Source organism: Gasterosteus aculeatus, chromosome X (assembly GCF_964276395.1).
Source record: "Gasterosteus aculeatus chromosome X, fGasAcu3.hap1.1, whole genome shotgun sequence".
NCBI classification, from domain to species: Eukaryota; Metazoa; Chordata; class Actinopteri; order Perciformes; family Gasterosteidae; genus Gasterosteus; species Gasterosteus aculeatus.
This window is the reverse complement of record NC_135698.1, coordinates 18,725,863-18,748,229: the sequence shown is the minus strand read 5'-3', so window position 1 is coordinate 18,748,229 and position 22,367 is coordinate 18,725,863. Positions and strand designations below refer to the sequence as shown.

The window sequence follows — 22,367 nt, the reverse complement described above, 5'->3', positions numbered from 1 at the left end:
GTGACAACAAGTTGGTTTAACATGTACAAGCAAGTTTCTGTTGATGCCACCTGTAACTAAACTGAGGTATAAGAGCTGCCCTACCCTGTAAAAATATATGTTCTTGGCAGTCTACTAAGCACGTAGCTCTTGTGACCTTTTTTTCCTTACAAGGAAATAAACGGAGACACTAAGACATATTTGATTGAGAGCCTTTATTCTTATTTTCCAATTGTCAGAGATCTTCCATCACAATTTGGTGTCAGAAGTGGGATCGTTTGAAGTTCCATCGGGATTCTAAGGACGTCCGTAATATTAATATTATGCATTATATTGCCTTTGTATTTAATTAATGCATTTTGAATTTAAACAGTTAATTTATTTTTGCTGCCATCTACAATTATTTGGGTAAAGTTGAATATACTTAGTTACTCTACTACTGAGTAGAAATGACCTAATATCCAGCCACGTTACTTGTGAGGGGATCTCCGTCAAAATGGTTTTCTGTCTATTCTTTAGTTTATATTTAGGTGTATATTCCTGAATTGTGTTATTATTAAATAATGTATTAAATAATGATAACTACTAACTATTAAATATAGTGCACTGCTATAGGCAAAATAAATACATTTTCTATTAAAGTTAAGAGACAAAACCTAATTAACGAATTCCTGAGATAAACAAAACAAGAACACACAATTGCAAGTAAACCATAGATTTTAATAGAGACATATTTCCAGGAGTGTGATACATAAAATGCAGGACAACGATTGCCTCGATATTCCTAACACTCTTGTATTTACAGTGTATATTCAATGGGTAGTGAGTTAATTTATGTTAACAGTGCTGCTTGAAATAATGACCAACAATCATTTAAAATTAAACTCCATCTTTTAAATCTTTCACCTATTAACACAAACAAACCCGTGCCCAGAGCAGAATATGGCTGGAATGTACTGTAAGATCAGAATCCATTAGTATGTCTTTTATTTCTCACACCAATTAAAGTAAAATTAAGAGAAACACCCGTTAAGATTAAAAACACCACATTGTTAAGTCCTCATCAAAAGCTAAATGACAGACCAGGACAGAAATATGTGCTGTTATCACACGACACTATACGATCAGTATGAGGTTTAGAAAATTTCAGACCGCAACAACTCTTCTGTTTAAAAGGTGGCGCAGCTGAATACACTGATGTGTGTGTCTTAACATACTGAGTCCTGCTGTCTAATAGTCTTTGTAGAGAAATTGTTTATATGAGTATGGTAGTTAATATTCCACTTTAGTTAAGATTAGTTTTGAAAGTTGTCTCGCAATTAGTCTATCATGTCCCGACAGTCAGCTGCTTGGCAACCACAACTCTCAACTGAAATGTAGGAGTGCTTTATCTTTCGTCCATCATTGCAGGTCATCTCTACCTCCTTCTTACTGGTGATCATTTCCCGACAGCATGAGCATGAATGCATCAAACGCGCTTTCTCCGCAGAGTACCTGTAAATAGAGACAGTTTCAGACAGGATCAGGATCAGCATCAGTCACCTGCTGTTCGATGTGAACAAACATTTAACTTGAAACGTCAAATGAAAATGGAGCAGGTGCTTTTCAGCATGATTGAGTAAGGAGTTTGTGCCGCATATCTCAGATATTTGGTTATAAATCTCACTTTGATGAGGAGTCCCCACAAGGTCCTGCACAGGCGGTCATTTCCACTGGAACGACTGACGTGCATTCGTGTGTCTGCAGATATGTGGTGTTCCTGATAATTTGACAGTTGGTTTTTGGAGTACCTGTGGACCACACACACATAAAACATCTTTTACATGTTGCTACAAAAACAAGCGTGATTTAGTTAAGTGGCAAAATGAAATACAGCCTCTGGGGATTTTTAGGCTCTGTTTTAATGCAAAAATATTATCTGAAATTATCTGCAACATTTTCGCTAAGCGATTTTAAATCTTAATCGTTAGCTTTATTGTTCTTTAAAATTTCCAGAAGAAAATCAAGATATTAATTAATAACGCAAATGCATTCCTACAATTCATTTTTGCCTCCGTTGATGAACTTTCCAATAGAATGAGGACTGATGTTGTGGCATTTGAATACATTTTTTTGACCTATACTTACAAGTTTTGCAGCAACCGTTGATGCTACTTTGTTCAGTTCCCTGTGATATACAGACAATACAGATTGTAAAATATGCAGATAGACAACACAATGACACAGACTCTCTTTTGAGTCATGTGTACAGCATTCCTGGTGCAATATATAACGCAATTTCTTCTTCACTGTATATTTGTGTATTTCAGCTCATCTTTTTTCTCATTGGCCAATTTCATCCCATTTACCAGAAATGCATTATCAGAAATAGTTAAACCAATCCCATATTCTACAGTTTGGATGGAACTGGATGAGACAGCAACAGTTTAGATTCGTTACCAAAGATTAGAGCTGACAGAAATAGCAACCTGAGCTTGTTTCAGGACTGGATTATACTTACAGGAATGCAGTTGTCTGGGTCAAATACAGGACATGCTGTTTGCCTTTTAGAGGTTATGAACTCATTCTTCACCTTCTGGCAATCATACGTTGTACAGTTATCATTTGGTGGGGACCAAGACTGAAAAGGCTGTCAGGGGTGTGGAAGAGGTCAATTAGTGAACATGAACATTGATTGGTGCCAAAATTTCTAAAGATGTTCCCATTATACCGTACTTACTTGAATAATTATAGTAGAGAATCCTGGGACGTGCACAACACAGCTTGTTTGTTCACATACTCCACAACATTGTCCAGGTCGTTTTTCATACACATGGCCCTATTTAAAAAAGAGGCACAAATAAGAATAGGGTACTAGAAATGAAATGTATAGATAATTACGAATAAGTAGTATTTACTATTAATGTTTTTACTAGTTTATATGTTTTATGTATGTTTTAACTATAATTTAACTATGTTTTGCTGGCTGTGTCGCACTCAGATATATTTATGAAGAGGGTGTTAGAAATAAAATACATTATTATTATTACTATACATTAAGATGTCCATCTCTGAGATTCTTGCTGCCACCACAATAGAGCTGAATGCAGAGCTGAATTTTGTTTGTACTGCTCAAAACACTATCAGTTCTTACTATGATATCCCAATTATGTTTTATTTGGAAGTCTGCAGACATTTCAGAGACATATGTCTCAACCTGTGCAAATAAAACCAAAACATTTGCATGACTAGATATAACATAACCAGCCAAAGTGTGCTGTTATGTAAAATATTTTTGTACACCATATACTTTTTTGTACACTGGCTTCCTAGTTGATTAAAACCTGCATTGCTGTAGATAAAACGTACCTCTGGACACAATGGGTCACATGCCATCACATGACACTCAAATGTGTTCAACTGGCTTGTGGGATCCCGAGTTTCAGTACAGCTGCATGATTCACATGGACTTTTGGAGAAATCCATACCTGGCTGTAAACAATAAAACGCAAAGTCTGAGCCGTATTTCATATGATGGCCAGTCAAATTAGGTTAAATTAAATTAGAGTTTTAGTAACACAAACATTCTTAGTATATATTCTTAATAGTTAAGATATATACAGTATATCATTCCTTACCTTGTACTCAGTCTTATTGAAGACACAGACGCCTTTGGGTACTAGATTTAAATAATGACATTGATAATGACATTAGAGGCTTATGCATTGTTTAGTCTTTCACACACTGGCAATATAAGCAAATGAATCTGAAATGTATGTAAAAATCTTACCGCAGCTGTAAAATGGGCAGCAGGTGTCATTGGACATGTGGATCTCCAACTCGAAGCCCAGTTCGCACTGTTTTTGCAACGAACAGCTGCTCCTATCGCATTCTGATGGTTGAAAGGAAAGTCATGTCAAAGGCTGGAAAACAGACGATTACTTCCTGTTACCGACCTTAAAGTACAAACAGATGCCTTCATTGATCGACCACCATTCTTTAATGATTGATTTAATGACTCATCATTCAAAGCAGCAGACACTGCCACATTTCATCACACCACAGGACCACGTCATATTTGACGTGACATCTTTCAGTTTTTTGATGATGGATTTTCTCTTGCTTTAGACAGACATCATACAGAAGAGGAACAATTTATGCAGGTGTTTTGACAAATTGACTAGTACTCCTCCACACACGAAATCATCCATAAATCCTTCTATTAAATGTTGTCGGAAAGGTAAAGATGTTTTACTTTGAACAACTCACCACAGGTCAGTCTCTCACAGCAGCCCACCATGCGTTTCACCAACACCTCACCCTCCTCAGTGCATGTTATTGGCTTTTGAGGGGCACATGTGACAGGCTCACACTGAACGCTCAGAGTGTTGTTATCACAGGTACACTGCTTGCAGTCACTCTGCCAAGCCTCACCCAGCTGTCGGAAAGATGGAACAAAGCTTGTCACGTGTCGGCAACAAATACTGTCTGAATAACGATGATCAGTCATGTATGGTAGCATTTACCTGTTTAGGTTGGCCATCCGGTCCAGTGCAACCTTTAACAATACAGAAGAATTATTTTTCCTGAACATTTTTGTCATTCACCAACAATAATATTTATCTTCACAATAATAAAATGATCTTACAGGCGGAGACGCAGAGGTCAGAATTGGAGCTGAACAGGGTCAATCCCTCTGGGCAGAAACATCCCTCTACGATGCCATCACAGCCTTCATTATTTGTGCCAATTCGTTGCTGGCAATATCGTGAATTCTTCTCATTGTATCTGAATATGAAAACATGTTAATGGAGAAAAACAGAAATAAAACTATATTTATATATATATTTATAAGTATTATAATTGTTTCCCCTGTGGATCAGTTTGTTATGACTTTGTTAATGCATTCCCTTTTCTTCTACTTCAATCGTCAAATCAAAATTGGACCTGGTTTTGAAACAATTAACTTTCTAGTAATCTGTCAAGAAAAACTAAGATGGTAATAATGGAAAAGATTATGGCTTAACATCACCATGTTGCATTCTTATGCTTTTGCATTCGGTTCAGCCTAGCGTCTCAGAGCCGCTAGCATGGCTACAGACTCGTACAGTCTTTACAAATTACGAGCTAATGACATTATTTGATTCAGGATATTGACAATAGAATTGAGCAATAACTATACCTTGCATTGCAAGTTGGAACAACCTTTGGCCCACATGGCTTGTAGACCTTATTTCCTGAACATTTGTGTTCTACGACAAGAGAAAATGGATTTAAACATCACAATTATAGGTAGTGTGGAAATAGTCTGTCTAATCTGAAAATAACCATGTTATCTTTCTATTAAACTGAACCTCTCTTACCACACTTCCCATTTGTAGCATTTCTCCAAGGTACACAGACAGACAATTCAGCACACATCATGGCATACACCTCCATACTGGAACAACCATCGGTGGCATTGTGGCAAACATCAAATTTGCAGCTCTCGTAAAATGCTTTTGGGGCGATAACTTTGTGGCATTCCTCAAACACCCTGTGCAAATCAGGAGAAAGACGGCCGTTAATCAGAGTCAATCAGAATGAATTGACATATGGTTTTCATTTCCCTTCTGTAAGTTCTTACTTGCTCATCAGAATTTCGCAGATAGCAGGTTTGCAGAGTAATTCTGGCGCCGGTGAAGGAGATGGGTTCTCACAATGTGATGTACTGTTTTCCACTACACGCCACCAACCCATCTGAGAACAGGGCTGAATCTGGCCATTTGGTAATCGGCAGTCATTTGTCTTGTTATTGTCACAGGTACCTTGTGAAAGTAAATAGGGACATAACAGATGTTACAAGCAATGTGTTACCACATGTGGTACATGCATTGGCACTTTCATATTCAACCACCGTTTGCTTATTTTCATCTATGAATGAAACAGACGACTATTCTGTTATTCTTATGGTGAACTGGTTATCAGCTTACCACACTGTCCCTCTGTGTTGTTGTGGAAAAGGGAAAACGGCAAATCGATGCTGTACACAAGCCCTTTGAACATCACCACGGCTTCAATTTCCGGAATTCTCAATAGCAGCTCAATTGCTGTACTTGTTATGATGAAGTCATCATTAGAGTAGGTCGGGATTACCTGCTTGCCGTTGATGGACACCTAAGAAATTATCATCATCATTAGCACTGCATATTATTTACATATATTCTAATACGTTTTAATTGATTATGGCGAAATGTACCTTATTTGCAGTTGGGTTTCTCTGCTGTGTAAGAGTTATTTCATAGTTTTTGTAAAATACAATCAAGGACTTAACGCAGGTCACAGTTCCAGCAGGATTACAGTTCTCGTTGACGATATGAATTTTTAAACCGTGTTTGAGAATGATCTCTTTGAAGAGGACGTATGTACAGTTTTTCTGGAAGCTGTAATACTGGCCGTCAAATGTCATATAATGAGGATCTCCCCAGCCACTGCAAATACCTGTAAACATTAGATGAGACGACATTGAGTTTTACATCAAAGTAAAATGTTGACATTGTCGGGCTTTTTGTGGTCTTGAAAGTTGTGGCTTGAATGTGATATTTAAAAAAGTTTTCCCTTGAACTTACATCTGCATTCATAGTGGAAACAGCAGCCTTTTTCATCATAAACCCTAACAGGTGGATACCCATTATCACATACGGGCATGGTCACCGGTTCACATGGCACATGTGATGTTATTACTCTTCCTTTATCACATGTTTCTGTGGTGCAGATGTTTGAACTCCAGGACTCACCATCCTGTGAATAGAAAAGTAGCACTTTTAGTAATTCACTACCAGTGAATTGGTATGTTACAGCCCCCCAGGGGCACACATGAAAAAGACATACATCTAGAGTTCCTTTAAGGAAGGAAATGATTTTTCATTGATCAGTGCTAAACAGAAACAGTGTATGCGTAGGTGTTGTCATCAATCAGAATAATGGGTTGACATTCTTTGATAATTGTCATATTGGATCTATTTGTTGATTTAACCTTCTGTGACATGCATTATGAGGTACACGGCAAAGTTTTATTACTTTTATGTAAATTATTTTATTTATGGAGTTATTGAATTTTAATTATTTCTAAATCACTTGTGTTGTTAGTTTGTCTCATTTCGTCTTTTTTGAGTTGGTCTTGTGGTTAAAAGTGTCTTCATGTTGTATATTAATGTGATTTGTCATAAGATCCCAAATAAATTAGCTTCAGTTTTGATTGAGCAAATTGGGACAAATAATGAATTAATTGAGATTAAACAACCATTTTTCAACCCCTTTTCCAATATTCCGCAGATCTATAATGGTATAAGATACTACTCTACTCAAGACTTTCTTCAACACATTCAACAATGAAGCACACATTAATATAATGGACATATTGGAGGCATTTCGAATTAAGGAATTATTCTTTGTTGAATTTATCGGCTACTTTAACGTTGTCAATGAGAGAATGTAGAATATGGAAAGTTGCATCTTTTTATCCAAAGGTTGTAGGCTCTCTCAGAATAAATATGCTGTTAATAATGCCAGTTAAGATGATTTGTTCCTTGTTTGACTAAACCCAAATACCTCTCGAGGTGGCTGCAGATACGAACAGGATGTGACTGTAGGTGTAGGTGTAGGTGTATAGGCAGTTGATCGAGTTGGTGTCGTGGTCTGATGACATGGTCTAGCATGCTTCTCAACATTGCAACTCAAATTGCAGTATGCAGTGAAACACCAGCCTTCTCCATCAGTCTGATTGTACATGAAGCTTCCTATAAGACAACAAAAACCAAGGCAGTTAAATCCCAAATAACTAATGATATGAGAAAAGCAAGTCGCTGTGCCAGAGTTACAGCTGTCTTTTTGATTCAACATTGGTGAATACTAGTCGAATAACATTAAAGGTTTCTGAATGTGTAAATCCAGATCACAAATAAATTGACTGTACATTATGATGAATTTCTCTAATTTAAATATTTTGGCAATACACGTCAGTGGGAATGCTGTCGGGTCTAAACTTTCCATTAACTAATCCCTCCACTGTGCAGGAGCAGAAACGAACCAGAAGGAGCCACTGGCCCAGGTAAAAGGTGAAAAATGTCTGAGATGAAGCAAATGTTTGAAATGCATGCACTGTGGACATTTAGATTCATCTTAGCAAATTGAGTTTGGAAAAACATCCAAAAGGAACCTAGGCCAACTCAGGTTATGGATTATGAATATAGATGTAAAGGGGATTTTAGTTTAGAGCATGAAACACTTGAAGTTTAGGCTGTAGTTTGGATCAGGTGTAACCATGACTAAAAAAGAATATTACAAAATATATGTTGAATATATAATACAAAATATTAATTAATATTAATTAAAAAAACTGTTGCAATAACCAATTGCTTACCTGGAGAAAATGTTTTATTTATGTACTTGCAGAAACATAAAGTTGTTCCTTCTGTTGTTGAAGAATGAGGAGTTGGTGTGGTGATTTCTTGTTGATGTTGTGTTGGTGGTTGTTTTGTAGACACAGTATGTATTACAACTTCAGGGGTTGCAGCCGTAGTATTTTCTGTGATCATCGTCGTTGTCTCTTTGATTTGGAATGTTGTTGCACCAGTAGTTGGACCCTTTTCTGTGGTTGTAGAAGTTGTGGTGGGCTTTTCTGTGGTTGTGGTGGGGATTTCTGTGGTGGTGGTTGGTTTTTCTGTGGTGGTGGTGGTGGGAATTTCTGTGGTTGTTGTGGGCTTTTCTGTGGTGGTGGTGGTGGTGGTGGTGGGCTTTTGTGTTGTGGTGGTGGGGATTTCTGGGGTTGTGGTGGGGATTTCTTCGGTTGTGGTGGGATTTTCTGTGGTTGCAGCAGTTGTGGTGGGCTTTTCTGTGGTGGTGGTGGTGGTGGGGATTTCTGTGGTTGTGGTGGGCCTTTCTGTGGTGGTGGTGGTGGGGATTTCTGTGGTTGTGGTGGGCCTTTCTGTGGTGGTGGTGGTGGGGATTTCTATGGTGGTGGTGGGCTTTTCTGTGGTTGTGGTGGGCCTTTCTGGGGTTGTGGTTGGGATTTCTTCGGTTGTGGTGGGATTTTCTGTGGTTGCAGCAGTTGTGGTGGGCTTTTCTGTGGTTGTTGTGGGCTTTTCTGTGGTGGTGGTGGGCTTTTCTGTGGTGGTGGTGGGCCTTTCTGGGGTTGTGGTGGGGATTTCTTCGGTTGTGGTGGGATTTTCTGTGGTTGCAGCAGTTGTGGTGGGCTTTTCTGTGGTTGTTGTGGGCTTTTCTGTGGTGGTGGTGGGAATTTCTGTGGTTGCAGCAGTTGTGGTGGGCTTTTCTGTGGTTGTTGTGGGCTTTTCTGTGGTGGTGGGCTTTTCTGTGGTGGTGGTGGGCCTTTCTGGGGTTGTGGTGGGGATTTCTTCGGTTGTGGTGGGATTTTCTGTGGTTGCAGCAGTTGTGGTGGGCCTTTCTGTGGTGGTGGTGGTGGTGGGGATTTCTGTGGTGGTGGTGGGCTTTTCTGTGGTTGTGGTGGGCCTTTCTGGGGTTGTGGTGGGGATTTCTTCGGTTGTGGTGGGATTTTCTGTGGTTGCAGCAGTTGTGGTGGGCCTTTCTGTGGTGGTGGTGGTGGTGGGGATTTCTGTGGTGGTGGTGGGCTTTTCTGTGGTTGTGGTGGGCTTTTCTGTGGTGGTGGTGGTGGTGGTTGGCTTTTCTGTGGTGGTGGTGGTGGTGGTTGGCTTTTCTGTGGTGGTGGTTGGCTTTTCTGTGGTTGTTGTGGGGATTTCTGTGGTTGTAGTAGATATTGTCGTTGTGGTTGTTTCACACATATTGATGCAACATCTCAATCGTATTTCATAGTCATTGCATCTATGAGGTATGGGTTGTTTTTTGCCGAGACAGATTAGTCCATCGCTCGGGCTGCATGTTACATTATTATCCAGGTCTTTCAAAGGCGTATCCGGGTATTGCGTCGCTCTGCATTCTATTTCCAGAGGTTTACTACAAACCCTCAGATCTGGATCAGTAATCTTTTCAATGGATTCGCGATCATCACCGTCTTCACCAGGGTAGTGATTGTTTTTCCAATCCGTCCATTTACAAACATGGCAGTCACCGGGTGTTGTGGTGGGTTTTTCTGTGGTGGTCTTTTCTGTGGTTGTGGTGGTCTTTTCTGTGGTTGTTGTGGGCTTTTCTGTGGTTGTGGTGGGCCTTTCTGTGGTGGTGGTGGTGGGGATTTCTATGGTGGTGGTGGGCTTTTCTGTGGTTGTGGTGGGCCTTTCTGGGGTTGTGGTGGGATTTTCTGTGGTTGCAGCAGTTGTGGTGGGCTTTTCTGTGGTTGTTGTGGGCTTTTCTGTGGTGGTGGTGGGCTTTTCTGTGGTGGTGGTGGGCCTTTCTGGGGTTGTGGTGGGGATTTCTTCGGTTGTGGTGGGATTTTCTGTGGTTGCAGCAGTTGTGGTGGGCCTTTCTGTGGTGGTGGTGGTGGTGGGGATTTCTGTGGTGGTGGTGGGCTTTTCTGTGGTTGTGGTGGGCTTTTCTGTGGTGGTGGTGGTGGTTGGCTTTTCTGTGGTGGTGGTTGGCTTTTCTGTGGTTGTTGTGGGGATTTCTGTGGTTGTAGTAGATATTGTCGTTGTAAAGGATGGAGTTGTGGTTGTTTCACACATATTGATGCAACATCTCAATCGTATTTCATAGTCATTGCATCTATTAGGTATGGGTTGTTTTTTGCCGAGACAGATTAGTCCATCGCTCGGGCTGCATGTTACATTATTATCCAGGTCTTTCAAAGGCGTATCTGGGTATTGCGTCGCTCTGCATTCTATTTCCAGAGGTTTACTACAAACCCTCAGATCTGGATCAGTAATCTTTTCAATGGATTCGCGATCATCACCGTCTTCACCAGGGTAGTGATTGTTTTTCCAATCCGTCCATTTACAAACATGGCAGTCACCGGGTGTTGTGGTGGGTTTTTCTGTGGTGGTCTTTTCTGTGGTTGTGGTGGTCTTTTCTGTGGTTGTTGTGGGCTTTTCTGTGGTTGTGGTGGGCCTTTCTGTGGTGGTGGTGGTGGGGATTTCTATGGTGGTGGTGGGCTTTTCTGTGGTTGTGGTGGGCCTTTCTGGGGTTGTGGTGGGATTTTCTGTGGTTGCAGCAGTTGTGGTGGGCTTTTCTGTGGTTGTTGTGGGCTTTTCTGTGGTGGTGGTGGGCTTTTCTGTGGTGGTGGTGGGCCTTTCTGGGGTTGTGGTGGGGATTTCTTCGGTTGTGGTGGGATTTTCTGTGGTTGCAGCAGTTGTGGTGGGCTTTTCTGTGGTTGTTGTGGGCTTTTCTGTGGTGGTGGTGGGCTTTTCTGTGGTGGTGGTGGGCCTTTCTGGGGTTGTGGTGGGGATTTCTTCGGTTGTGGTGGGATTTTCTGTGGTTGCAGCAGTTGTGGTGGGCTTTTCTGTGGTTGTTGTGGGCTTTTCTGTGGTGGTGGTGGGAATTTCTGTGGTTGCAGCAGTTGTGGTGGGCTTTTCTGTGGTGGTGGTGGGCTTTTCTGTGGTGGTGGTGGGCCTTTCTGGGGTTGTGGTGGGGATTTCTTCGGTTGTGGTGGGATTTTCTGTGGTTGCAGCAGTTGTGGTGGGCCTTTCTGTGGTGGTGGTGGTGGTGGGGATTTCTGTGGTGGTGGTGGGCTTTTCTGTGGTTGTGGTGGGCTTTTCTGTGGTGGTGGTGGTGGTTGGCTTTTCTGTGGTGGTGGTTGGCTTTTCTGTGGTTGTTGTGGGGATTTCTGTGGTTGTAGTAGATATTGTCGTTGTAAAGGATGGAGTTGTGGTTGTTTCACACATATTGATGCAACATCTCAATCGTATTTCATAGTCATTGCATCTATGAGGTATGGGTTGTTTTTTGCCGAGACAGATTAGTCCATCGCTCGGGCTGCATGTTACATTATTATCCAGGTCTTTCAAAGGCGTATCCGGGTATTGCGTCGCTCTGCATTCTATTTCCAGAGGTTTACTACAAACCCTCAGATCTGGATCAGTAATCTTTTCAACGGATTCGCGATCATCACCGTCTTCACCAGGGTAGTGATTGTTTTTCCAATCCGTCCAATTACAAACATGGCAGTCACCGGGTGTTGTGGTGGGTTTTTCTGTGGTGGTCTTTTCTGTGGTTGTGGTGGGGATTTCTTTGGTTGTGGTGGGCTTTTCTGTGGTTGCAGCAGTTGTGGTGGGCTTTTCTGTGGTTGTGTTGGGGATTTCTGTTGTGGTGGAATCTGTGGTTGTTATTGAGGTTGTAGAGAAGAAGGAGAAATTTCAGTTGTTACTGTTAAAGGTCTCTTAGTGATTATAAAAAAAGATTCAACAGTCTCTCTCACTGCTTATTTTGTAAATGTTACACACTTATGCATTTTTACAGTATCTTTTTCTTACCAAAAATAAAGCTTGTTGTTGTTCGGAGGGGTGTAGTTGTAGGGGGTGTAGTTGTAGTGCAAGTCTCTATTATTCTTATAATCTCTCCTTTATCACAAATAGCAGTTATACATGCTCCATTGCCATCATGTGTTGCATAGATTGTATTTCCGTGGTTGAACAGTGTTCCGCTGTATAAACAATGGCAAGCTGCAAAATAAAAAACAGTATTTATTGTTTTTTTCTCAGATTCAGTCAACATTCTGTTAGTGAAGATCACATTCACATCCCAGAAATAGTTATACTCACCTTGGATGTCATAGGTACAATTTTTCTCTGTTCCAGAACAATGACTGAAAGGTAGAAGAGTGAGAGGAATGTAAACACAAATAAATAGATAGAGTGAAGAGTAAAAAGCGTAAATAGTTGAATTATTATATTCCATAATTCCATAGTTCCTGACAGAATAATGATTGGTCCATGCACTTGTCAAACACAAAGCAATTGCTTGAAAACTTGAAAACAGGTTGTCTTTCCATGTGATAAGTTATCAGTGCTGATTTAGTTTTTACTTTACTTTACATCCTTCAACCAGATGAAAGAATAGGAACTACTAGTGGCGGCAAGTTTAAGTTTACAAGCGATGATTAAAAACTTTTAATTTGGATTATTGCCCGGGTGATGCTTATGTTTCATAGGAAGGTGAATCAAGTCATTCTTTTGCATATTGTTAGCAATATTTTTCCATGTAAAATAGACCTGACTGATTCCTGAATTAAAAATTAAAATCCACTTTTCCATTAGCTGTTCACCCACATCCATATTAGGTTATATGGAAAGTGACCTACCAGTTGTAACAGTTTTCTGAAGGCCTAATTGGAGGCATGATTTCCCCTTCTTCATAATGCTCCCCTTCATCGTCATAGCAACCACATTTCTCCTGTGACACACACTGCATTGTATCTTCTTCCAAATAGGGCCTTTCAGGTGGGCACTTTGGATAGCAGCCTACAAAAGTTAAATGCTATTGTAAAAGTCAAAACACTTACCCAAAAGGTAAAGACAGGAAGTCTAAATCAAGCGAGAATCTCTGTGTGGTAAAAAATAAATCTCTAACAGTGTTTGTGCTTAACCAATGGGATTAGCTATAAAACACAGAGCATGGTTAACTCTTAGAAATGTGTGCAATATTACATCCATGTCATTTTTACCCTCTAGAGCTGGAATGTTGTTGTAGCATGCTGCCGAGGGATTCTTGCATGTCTTCATACATGGTTTTCCACAAGGCTGGTAGTGCCATTCACACTCTCCATCAGGGTTGTAAAAGTCACAGAACAGAGCTGAACAGAGTTTAAAAAGCATATAGTATAAGATCAGAAAATCCTTAATCATACGTATATCGCATCTTCATAATAGAATGCAAGCCAGGCTTTATTTGTAAATTCAATATCTTAAATGAACGATGGTGATAACAACACATTGCTTGTTTGGTTAATCTCCGTATGGAAACACAGATAAAACACTCACGGCAGATCGTGGGAGTTCTCCATTTTATGCAGGCTCCGGCCTCATTACAGGCTGCGGCGTACGCTGCTACAGCCGAGCAGAAACATTCACAATCTCCTCCGGTGTTGCAGGAACAAGTGTCACTCACACAAGCATCATAATAGTTGTGTGGAGGCACCTTTTTAAAAGAAACCATTGTAAATGTAAATATGGGTTATACTATGAATGATATTTATACAGAATGTAACCGTTCTTTGGCAGATTTCTTACCTTAGAATGGCAACCAGCAAATACTGGACTCTTGATGATGCTGCAGTGTTTTAATGCCCATGCTTGCCTGTGTGAGTACAGAGTGCAAGGGCTCGTGTGTTTGCCAGCATTAGGGCAGGTAGGTGACACTTTCCAGCTGTTTCCGAAGTCAAAGGCTTCAACAACAACCTCTTTGTTTCTGGTGGTAAAATCGTTCTTGATATTCCCATCGTAATTCCCACAAAGACCACATATTTTTCCCTGGGATGAAAAAAGATCTAGTTAATTTGTAAAATGGCAACCTTGTTAACATGTGTCTGAATGCCTGTGCATCTCCTCACCCACCTTGAATGTGGGCCTGAGCTTGATTCTAAGTGTGGTCTTCTTATTCCAAATGAGAACAAGACCATTCTTTGCCTCAATGACAAGGTATATGCCCATACTGTGGACTTTAAAGGGTATGTCCACGCCTTGGTTTTGTTTGATAACTCTGACATTTTCCTCTGAAAGAATAATTTCCTTATTCTGAAAAAAAAAAAAAATAGATTCATTTGTAAGTCTGCAATATCCTTTACAGCATTAAAGATTCATTTTAAATGCATATAATCGTGTTATGTACCCCTAGGTAAAGTTTGATAGCCGTAGAACAGATGCTCTCAGTTGTTCCGCATGGGATGCTCTCAGTCAGGATCCGAAAGGTACCCTTCATATCGTCGTCACAATAATCCTGCAAGATATTGGTGTCAGTATTACAACACTGATTTTTGACAAATTCTATATAAAGCCTATAAAGGTCTGTGCAATACCTGGGTGAAGACATAGCCGCAGTCCCCATTAAAGGAGAATTTCTTTTCATCAAAGGTGATGTAATGCCCTTCTCCATATATGATGCAGGTTCCATCACAATCACGATCTGTGCATTCCCATTTACTGCTTTTGCAGGTGCTATGGTTTAAACAGATTAAGTAGTCAGTTATCCACAGAAAACACACACACACACACACACACACACACACACGCACACACATCAGTATGGAAGAATGAAGGGCTCACCAAGTATTGCAGTCCACAAGGACAGTCTTTCCAGACTCATATGAATCGCCATTATATGTGCAGGGACAGTCCTCCTCCTTAATACAGCCTCCTTCACCATCAGACAGCAGGCCAGCAGGACACATGCAGCCGGACATACACTGAGTACTGACCTATTCAGTATAACAGCAAATGAGATAACATGCTGCTTTAATATACACCTGCAGAATATTCAAGAACAGTTATGAACCAGTTGCTCAAGCTTACACATTCGGTGTCCAATGTTTGGCAGCTTTTTTGGCACTCGGACCCCTTTTCACCCGGCTTCACGCTTGAGCAGTTGAAGAAAGTCATTGGCTCGGTGCATGCTGGTGACAATAACAGTGTGTTACAACGGACACCACTGGATGCTTGATGTTGGTCATACTGTTGGACCTGATTTTGTACTTACATTCAGTTATTTCAGTTCCTGTACATTTTAGTTGTCCACTATGGCATAAGCTGAAAAACATAGAGAGACATCCAATGTCAATTCTTACTCGTGTTTGGTCAATTTCTTGGACAGTAAAAACAACAGATGGTGGACAGTGGTTCCCTCCCTCCTGGTCTGGCCTTTAGATCTGCAATTGTCTTTGAGTTATTGACGACACAGATAAGATTACTTGACGGTTTGCAGGAAGTTGGGGACTTTTCTAACACATATAAGTGTGCGTTGTACATCTGACTGTTTACTGGTTGATCACATCGAACAGATTCAAATTCATGTTTAGTATTTCCAACCACTGAATACGTTTTGGATCTGGGAATTGTACTGAGAGGTCAAACGCAGAACCTTTTTCTGTCCACTAAACCAATGTGCCAAACTTTTAAAATGATAATGCAAATTGCAAACAAAACAAACTAGAAAAGTGCAATTGGAGCGTAAAACCAAATAATGTGAGAACCAGTTTAAGAGGCGCAATTATTACTTCTAAACCGATAACAGTAAACCCAATTGGAACATATTCAGACAAAACTATTTTACAGTGTCACGTGTAAATATGCATAGTAATAAGTAAAGTGCAATAAAGCATTTTTTTCACAGAAAAAAATAAAAAGAGAGAAAAGTAAAATAGACTATCAAGTGCACTACTTCACTGCATACAACATATTGCTTGATGCTAAATCACTAAAACCGTATTCATTGTTATACTCCTGTTAAGCAGCCTCCATCTCTGTAATCAGCAGTCGAGATTCTTGAGGCACCACTATGATATGCAATTGAAGCCACTTGCAATTCAGAATAAAACACTGTGGCAAACATTAAAAATTGACCCACAACTTATTACCCACTAATCCAGGCTCATTTAGTTCAGGTAGAATGAATTCTTCTAGGTGAGCCCTGATTGCTAACATTCCCTGTTCTCCTAGATCTTTGGTGAATGTCAAACACAATCTCTCTCTATTCGCAACAATCTCTTCTCGCTTAAGTCAGCTGACAAATAATAGACTAAAGTAGCCTAATTATAATTATTAAAAACTTTTTTTTTTGCTTTAATTTGAACAGAAATATTGAACAACTCACCAAGTTAGACCATGGACTTTGAAGATGTGCCCGGAGTGTACCAGCTGGTTTTCCACTTGGCAGGAGCACTGTGACTCTGACACACACTGTCCATTCTCATTGAGGTAAGTTCCTTCCGCACAGCCGCAGCCATCGAGCTGGGTAAATTCAACCTCACAAGTGGAGTCTGACTGACTAAGAGAGCGGCAGGTGCGACCACAGCTTGTCATTTGGTAGCCATACACAAAAGTGGAGGGGCAGTCGGTCATGTACTTCTCTATTGAAAGGAAACAGGTTCACATATTGTTTGAATTACATCAATAAATATGGACTTTATTTATTTCAAATTGATAGTTGGTCTGATAGCAGGTTTAACTTACGGCATACAGTCTCCCTCCATCCATTCAATAAGACGCCTTCAGCAGCACACGCGTGGACATAAGAGGATATGGCAGCACACATGCATTCCTCACTGTTCTCACAGGCGCAGGTGTCATAAACACAAGACTGCACAGAGAAGTAGAAACAAGCTCAATTAATAGGTTAAATACAAACAAATACATACACAGATACATTAGACTGAATACAAAAATAAACCTTACAGTTTGATAGTCATCTGGGTTTATTACAGAATGGCACTTTGCAAAAATTTCTTTTGGGTCTGACAGGAAGGCGCACCAGTCTTTGGCATATTTCTCTACAAAGAAAAATGAACATGTTATCGGTAAACTGGTAAGAAAAATGATATGAAGACATGGACTACGCAGACTGTGACCTACCTTTGTCAATGCTCAAAAGGCATGGGTCCCCAAGTATGTTTGTCACATCGGAACAGCTTGTTTTGGTCTTCCACGTGTTGACAAATGTCCCAGCAGTTCCCTCAATCAGTCCATTCGGGGTCATGAAGTCGTTCCGTTGCTCATCATTAAAATCTCCGCAAAGTCCTGGACAAAAGTAATGATACCTCAAATCCCAACAATACTAATGGCAAAAAGGTGGATATTTGACTCTATAATCAACAGTAAAGTAAGTAAGTAAAACACACCCCTGAGTTTTCCCTTATTGGAAACACTGGCTTTGATGTAGACCTGCATAATGGGCGAAAGCTGAATCTCCAGACGAAGCCCAAAGTTGGTCTGGATTACAATGAAGAATGTCGATGGGCTAAAGGCTTTTAAGTCATCTGCAGGGGAAAATATTTTCACATTGAATAAAGAGATTTCATTTGAGCAAACCCAATGAAATGTTGCGATATCAACGGAGTATGAGCACTAAAGAGAACTAACGCCTCACCTGTGATCAGAGGCAACTGAGTCCTCACTTTGTTGTACAGAACATCTCCATTGGCTTCAACTACAATCATCTGCAGTAAGAAAAGGGACAATATGTTAAAACCCACAGGGTAAGCCTCAACCTCTCCAGCAGATGTCAAATGGAGAACATCGTCTGAATTTCCCTTTATAAAGAGAGAACCATAATGTAACATATTTTACCATGTTTTTAGGCAGTTGTAGGCTGACTGCACCCAGGCAAGTTGATTTTTCAGAGCTTTTACATTTGGCCAGGTCACCAATGACGCTGAAAGCTCCATCAATGTCCTAGAGACAAAAAGACCAAAATGCACTTGATACAAAACAGTTTTCTTATCATCAAACATTGTTCCTTTCTATGTGGATTAAAGGAAGAATTGATATAAGCTTAAATGCCTCACCCCTGAGAGAATATAGGAGCACTCCCCATGGAAAGAATACATTTTGTCGTCATAGGTGGAGATGTGGCTGCCGCCCAGCACGGAGCAGATACCTTCGCAATCTACATTCTCACAGCGCCACTGAGCCTGCGCGCAGGTGCTGTCAAACAGAGTTCAGTCAGTCCAACTGTACACGTCAAGTTAAATGCACATGTTATAAACATTATCATGAAAATCGTAAGTCATTACCAATTTTGACATGTGCTTGAGTATGAGTGTCCTGGTTTGTATGGCTTTCCATTGTGTAAGCAAGAGCATGTGTCAGCAGAAACACACCCCCTCTGTGTAATGTCATCAAAGACCGTCCCTTGGGAGAAACAAAATGACGTGATTAGTCTAATCTGTAAACTCAATCATCACGCAGTGCAAACACCATTAATCATTTTGTGCATATGAATTAACAACATACAGGTTTACTTTTAAAAAATATAAAAATCACATGTCGTATCTAAATGAAACTGCATTAAATCCATGCGCCTCATGTACAATTCATTGTCAATGTCATGACAACTTTATTCTCTATTCATTTGAGATAAATTAGGCTACAAAGTTGAGTAAGTGCACCTAACCTAGAAGACAACGGCAAATGTAATGGATGTGATTATATAAACTTTACGTGACTGATCTGTATTTGTTGGCAACTAAATACCTAAACAAGGCCTGCCACCTCATTTTGTAACTTCAGCTTCTGTTGTTACAACAGCTTGTTGTTAATTTAATTTAACATCATACATTTCTCATTCTGCACATCTGAGTCAATTTTAACATCAGGCAACTTACCTGTTGGACAAAAACATCCATCTAAGCAGTGATCCTCACACACATGGCTCCTCTGGGAGTTGCTGCAGGTGTCAGTACAGGGACTACCGCATTCCTTGTACTCCATGTTAAAAGGGCATGTTTTTGCTATGCAACACACAAAAAAAAGTTACATTTAGAAAAAGTGATTCTGCAGTAAAAACAAGCTCAATTATAAATGTTCTTACCACACAGTTGGGGTGTCTTCCATTGCTGTGGTACCCCGCCTGCGTGAGCGCACTGGCGAGAATACTCTGATGTGGTCGAACACAAGCATGAAGAGCTGCTGTTACAGCGGCACAGGTCCTTCACACAGGCTTCGATGAAGGAGTCAGTATCGATCAGCTCTTGACAGTTAAGGAATGCAGGTCCTCTCAGCAGGTCTTCACAGATGTTTTTCTGTGGGCAAAGTGTAGTATTAAACATGTACCGTGGCTATTGTTATATATAAAAGGATGTGAAAGGCAAATCTATTTTCACATACTTGATCGTTACAAGTGTGGATGGCGGGAGAGGATGTTATTTCACACTCTTCAATGGGACCATCGGCTTTCCAGGACTGCCCATAAATGTCAAGAGGGACAGATTCTCCTGTTTCGAGAGGAAAAACAGCTTTTAGCAAATAGGAAGAATAATTTTGAGCAGATTGTGTGTGTGTGTGTATTCACCTGATACGATGAACTCGTTTAAAACCTGAACTCCATCGTAGTCACCACACAGGCCACAAGTCTGATTCTTGAATTTTTTATCCAGCTCAACCTTAAAACCGGTGTGAGAATTTCAGTTGAAAGGAACTAAAACCTCTCATACTCTTTGTTTCACAATTGCTTCCCTTACATTTAACATGGACTAATCGTTACGTCTCCAGTCAATTATTGAATCTCTAAAACAGTTGTAAAACTAAAGAAGTTAACAAAAATAGTGGTACAAAGCAACATTTAGACATTGTTGGTACGTAGGTGCAAGATGAGGACAAAACGAATAGACATACCCAGAGAGAGTCTTTTTCATTCCACATGACAACCAAACCAAGCTTTGCCTCAATTTTAACATAGGAGATGACTCTTGCAATGGAAATGCCGACCTGGCTGAATGGTATGGTGACTCTGTAGGGAGAGGAGGGGGATCAGACATTACTGGAACCAAATTGTGATTGTAATGCTGGAAAACAAAAGTCAAATGAATAACATCAATACGACCGAAGGAGGAGACAGGATCTAACAGTATATTTAGGAGCATAAAGTCAGTTTCTACGCAGATGATGTACCGGTTGCGATCATCAACCCTGGTTCTGATCTACCTGTAAATGAAAATTCTGTATTTTGTCCTTATCAAAATCCAGAATATTTGATGGATTGTTATTGAATCTACCTGTCGACCTCTTGGTGTAACCCATCGTGTGTAGCCAAATGGAAAACTTTGGAGTTACACTTAACCAAAAATCCAATACGGGCATTGTTTGTTGTGTTGGTAAGGAAAAATATCCTAGATGTTGAATCAAAGGAGGAATTTCTCCGTGAAAGTATATGTGGGATGGGTTCAAATGGTTCTTTCTACTTTAGCAATCTTTGATAACATTTGGGTTGTGGGGGCAGGACTTTTATTATAGATATTTACAACGTGATCATTTTTCAGTCTCAAATGTTATTCATCTGTTCACCACCTAATGGGCTATATGCAAAATAATAATTGGAAAAATCGTGTGTTTTAAACAGAAGTGACATAAACATACACTCAGATATGGTGCTCTTTGTCAATGATAGGTCTATATTAACAGACCTACATATTTGATATCAGCTGACCTACGACTCAAAAAAACAGTTATGTGCTTATTCACCTCATGTTTCTCATGTGTTTTTATTCACTGTGACAAATAAATATACAGTTAAAAAAACCAAAAAAATACTTACTCTTCATCATTGACTTTGATGGAAGTCTTGGCTAATTCCACAACGGCCCCCTCCAGTTTCATTGTGACCTTTTTAATGGTTATGGCTCCATTCCTCTCCTGCCGTTGGAGCTGAATATTGAAACTATCATAGCTTCCCTTACACTGGGAAGCAAGGATGTAGTTGCAAGTAGAGGGAAGTTGGAAGAAATCTCCATCGAAAGTCTTGAAGTGATAGTTTCCCCACGTACTGCAGATCTGGTCATTGTGAGCGGGTCTCACCTCTAGATTAAGGAGGAAAAATCATGTATTAAACTTGCACAACTTTTAGGTTTTTATACTTCATCTTTGAAAATGAATTACCTTCAATTACTGGCATTCTGGCAACCGTCTGAACCATGACTGAAATAAAACACATTATCAATAACACAGACTGTTTCCATTTGTATTGTCCAAAACACACAATGAGGTAGAATGCATGCAGGTCTCTTCGTATGCCATTGACTGAACCTACCAGTGCTGACTGCGGCTGGTCCGAGGAAGAGGGTGAGCCATGGAATTACCCATTCAAGTAGCATCTTGGCTGCTGTCATGATCTTGAGTTGTCCCTGTCCTGACAGGGATGGTGGAGATAACTGGTCCCACACTAAGAACGGCATGTTAAATAGTTCATTGGGTGTTTGCATTTAAGGAGGGGTACAGCTGACATTCTGGGTGTCAACCAATGTGGTTTTGTCTCTATTAAGATCACACCCTTGAAGAGGCTGCTTATGACAACAATTCATCCTTATACAGTGTATCCGTCTCCTAAGTCATTCTACCTGTCTTTTGTTCTTTTGTAAACAATAACATATATCCTGTAAGTTAGAACAATCCTTTAAATGTAACATGTATAAAGTTTCCGCTGATGAAACACTGCATGTTTCGATTACAGTATATTTTTTATTCATGTCCTGTTCCTTGACAAAGGAAGATTAGCATTTATGCACGGTGTACTTTTCTCACTGATGCGTAGCATTTAAAGCCGTGGGTTGAACCTCTGCGTCGGTTGAGTAACTGCATAACACACTGGATTAATATTTTGCTTGGCTTCAACATAGACCTTTGAAATGACAAACACAGTCATCAGTTGGTCTCATGAACCAAGTCCGAGCCCCCTGTTGACCCAAATACTCCGTCCCGGAACATTGGCACGGTGGTTTCTCACCATCATAACCCATGTACATACTGTATATACATGTTTTAAATTGTTTTCATTTTGCTTTTACTGTATATTTTTTATTTATTTTA

General features: G+C 40.1%; 1 protein-coding gene across 1 annotated transcript; it reads right to left on the bottom strand.

Annotated features, from left to right (window-relative positions):
- Positions 1-678: 678 nt before the first annotated feature.
- On the bottom strand, positions 679-21,774 carry LOC120809211 (mucin-5B). Its single transcript, XM_040162859.2, has 48 exons — positions 21,592-21,774; positions 21,441-21,479; positions 21,100-21,361; positions 20,181-20,295; positions 19,858-19,948; positions 19,674-19,780; positions 19,378-19,588; positions 19,172-19,297; positions 18,581-18,698; positions 18,353-18,491; positions 18,135-18,239; positions 17,935-18,004; positions 17,687-17,824; positions 17,421-17,585; positions 17,244-17,338; positions 17,022-17,148; positions 16,663-16,918; positions 15,550-15,599; positions 15,366-15,466; positions 15,120-15,271; positions 14,873-15,011; positions 14,686-14,793; positions 14,412-14,591; positions 14,088-14,327; positions 13,839-13,995; positions 13,523-13,651; positions 13,160-13,319; positions 12,621-12,664; positions 12,333-12,521; positions 8,360-12,175; positions 7,549-7,736; positions 6,567-6,738; positions 6,197-6,438; positions 5,931-6,114; positions 5,585-5,765; positions 5,322-5,494; positions 5,141-5,210; positions 4,607-4,746; positions 4,485-4,516; positions 4,228-4,396; positions 3,749-3,850; positions 3,597-3,637; positions 3,328-3,450; positions 2,699-2,797; positions 2,480-2,608; positions 2,107-2,146; positions 1,646-1,769; positions 679-1,473 (listed from the first exon to the last, which is right to left on the bottom strand). Exons 1-48 carry the CDS (start codon positions 21,761-21,763, stop codon positions 1,299-1,301), a joined length of 10,185 nt encoding a protein of 3,394 aa, XP_040018793.2. The 5' UTR covers positions 21,764-21,774; the 3' UTR covers positions 679-1,298.
- Between the last annotated feature and the right edge of the window lie 593 nt (positions 21,775-22,367).

Excerpts from the sequence above, each read along its gene's own strand:
- LOC120809211 (XM_040162859.2), bottom strand. The coding sequence starts at position 21,763 with ATGCAAACACCCAATGAACTATTTAACATGCCGTTCTTAGTGTGGGAC. Across the intron at positions 17,339-17,420 it reads CCTTTTGAGCATTGACAAAG|AGAAATATGCCAAAGACTGG; the intron begins GTAGGTCACAGT and ends TTTTCTTTGTAG. Across the intron at positions 15,467-15,549 it reads AGGAACTGAAATAACTGAAT|CATGCACCGAGCCAATGACT; the intron begins GTAAGTACAAAA and ends TATTGTCACCAG.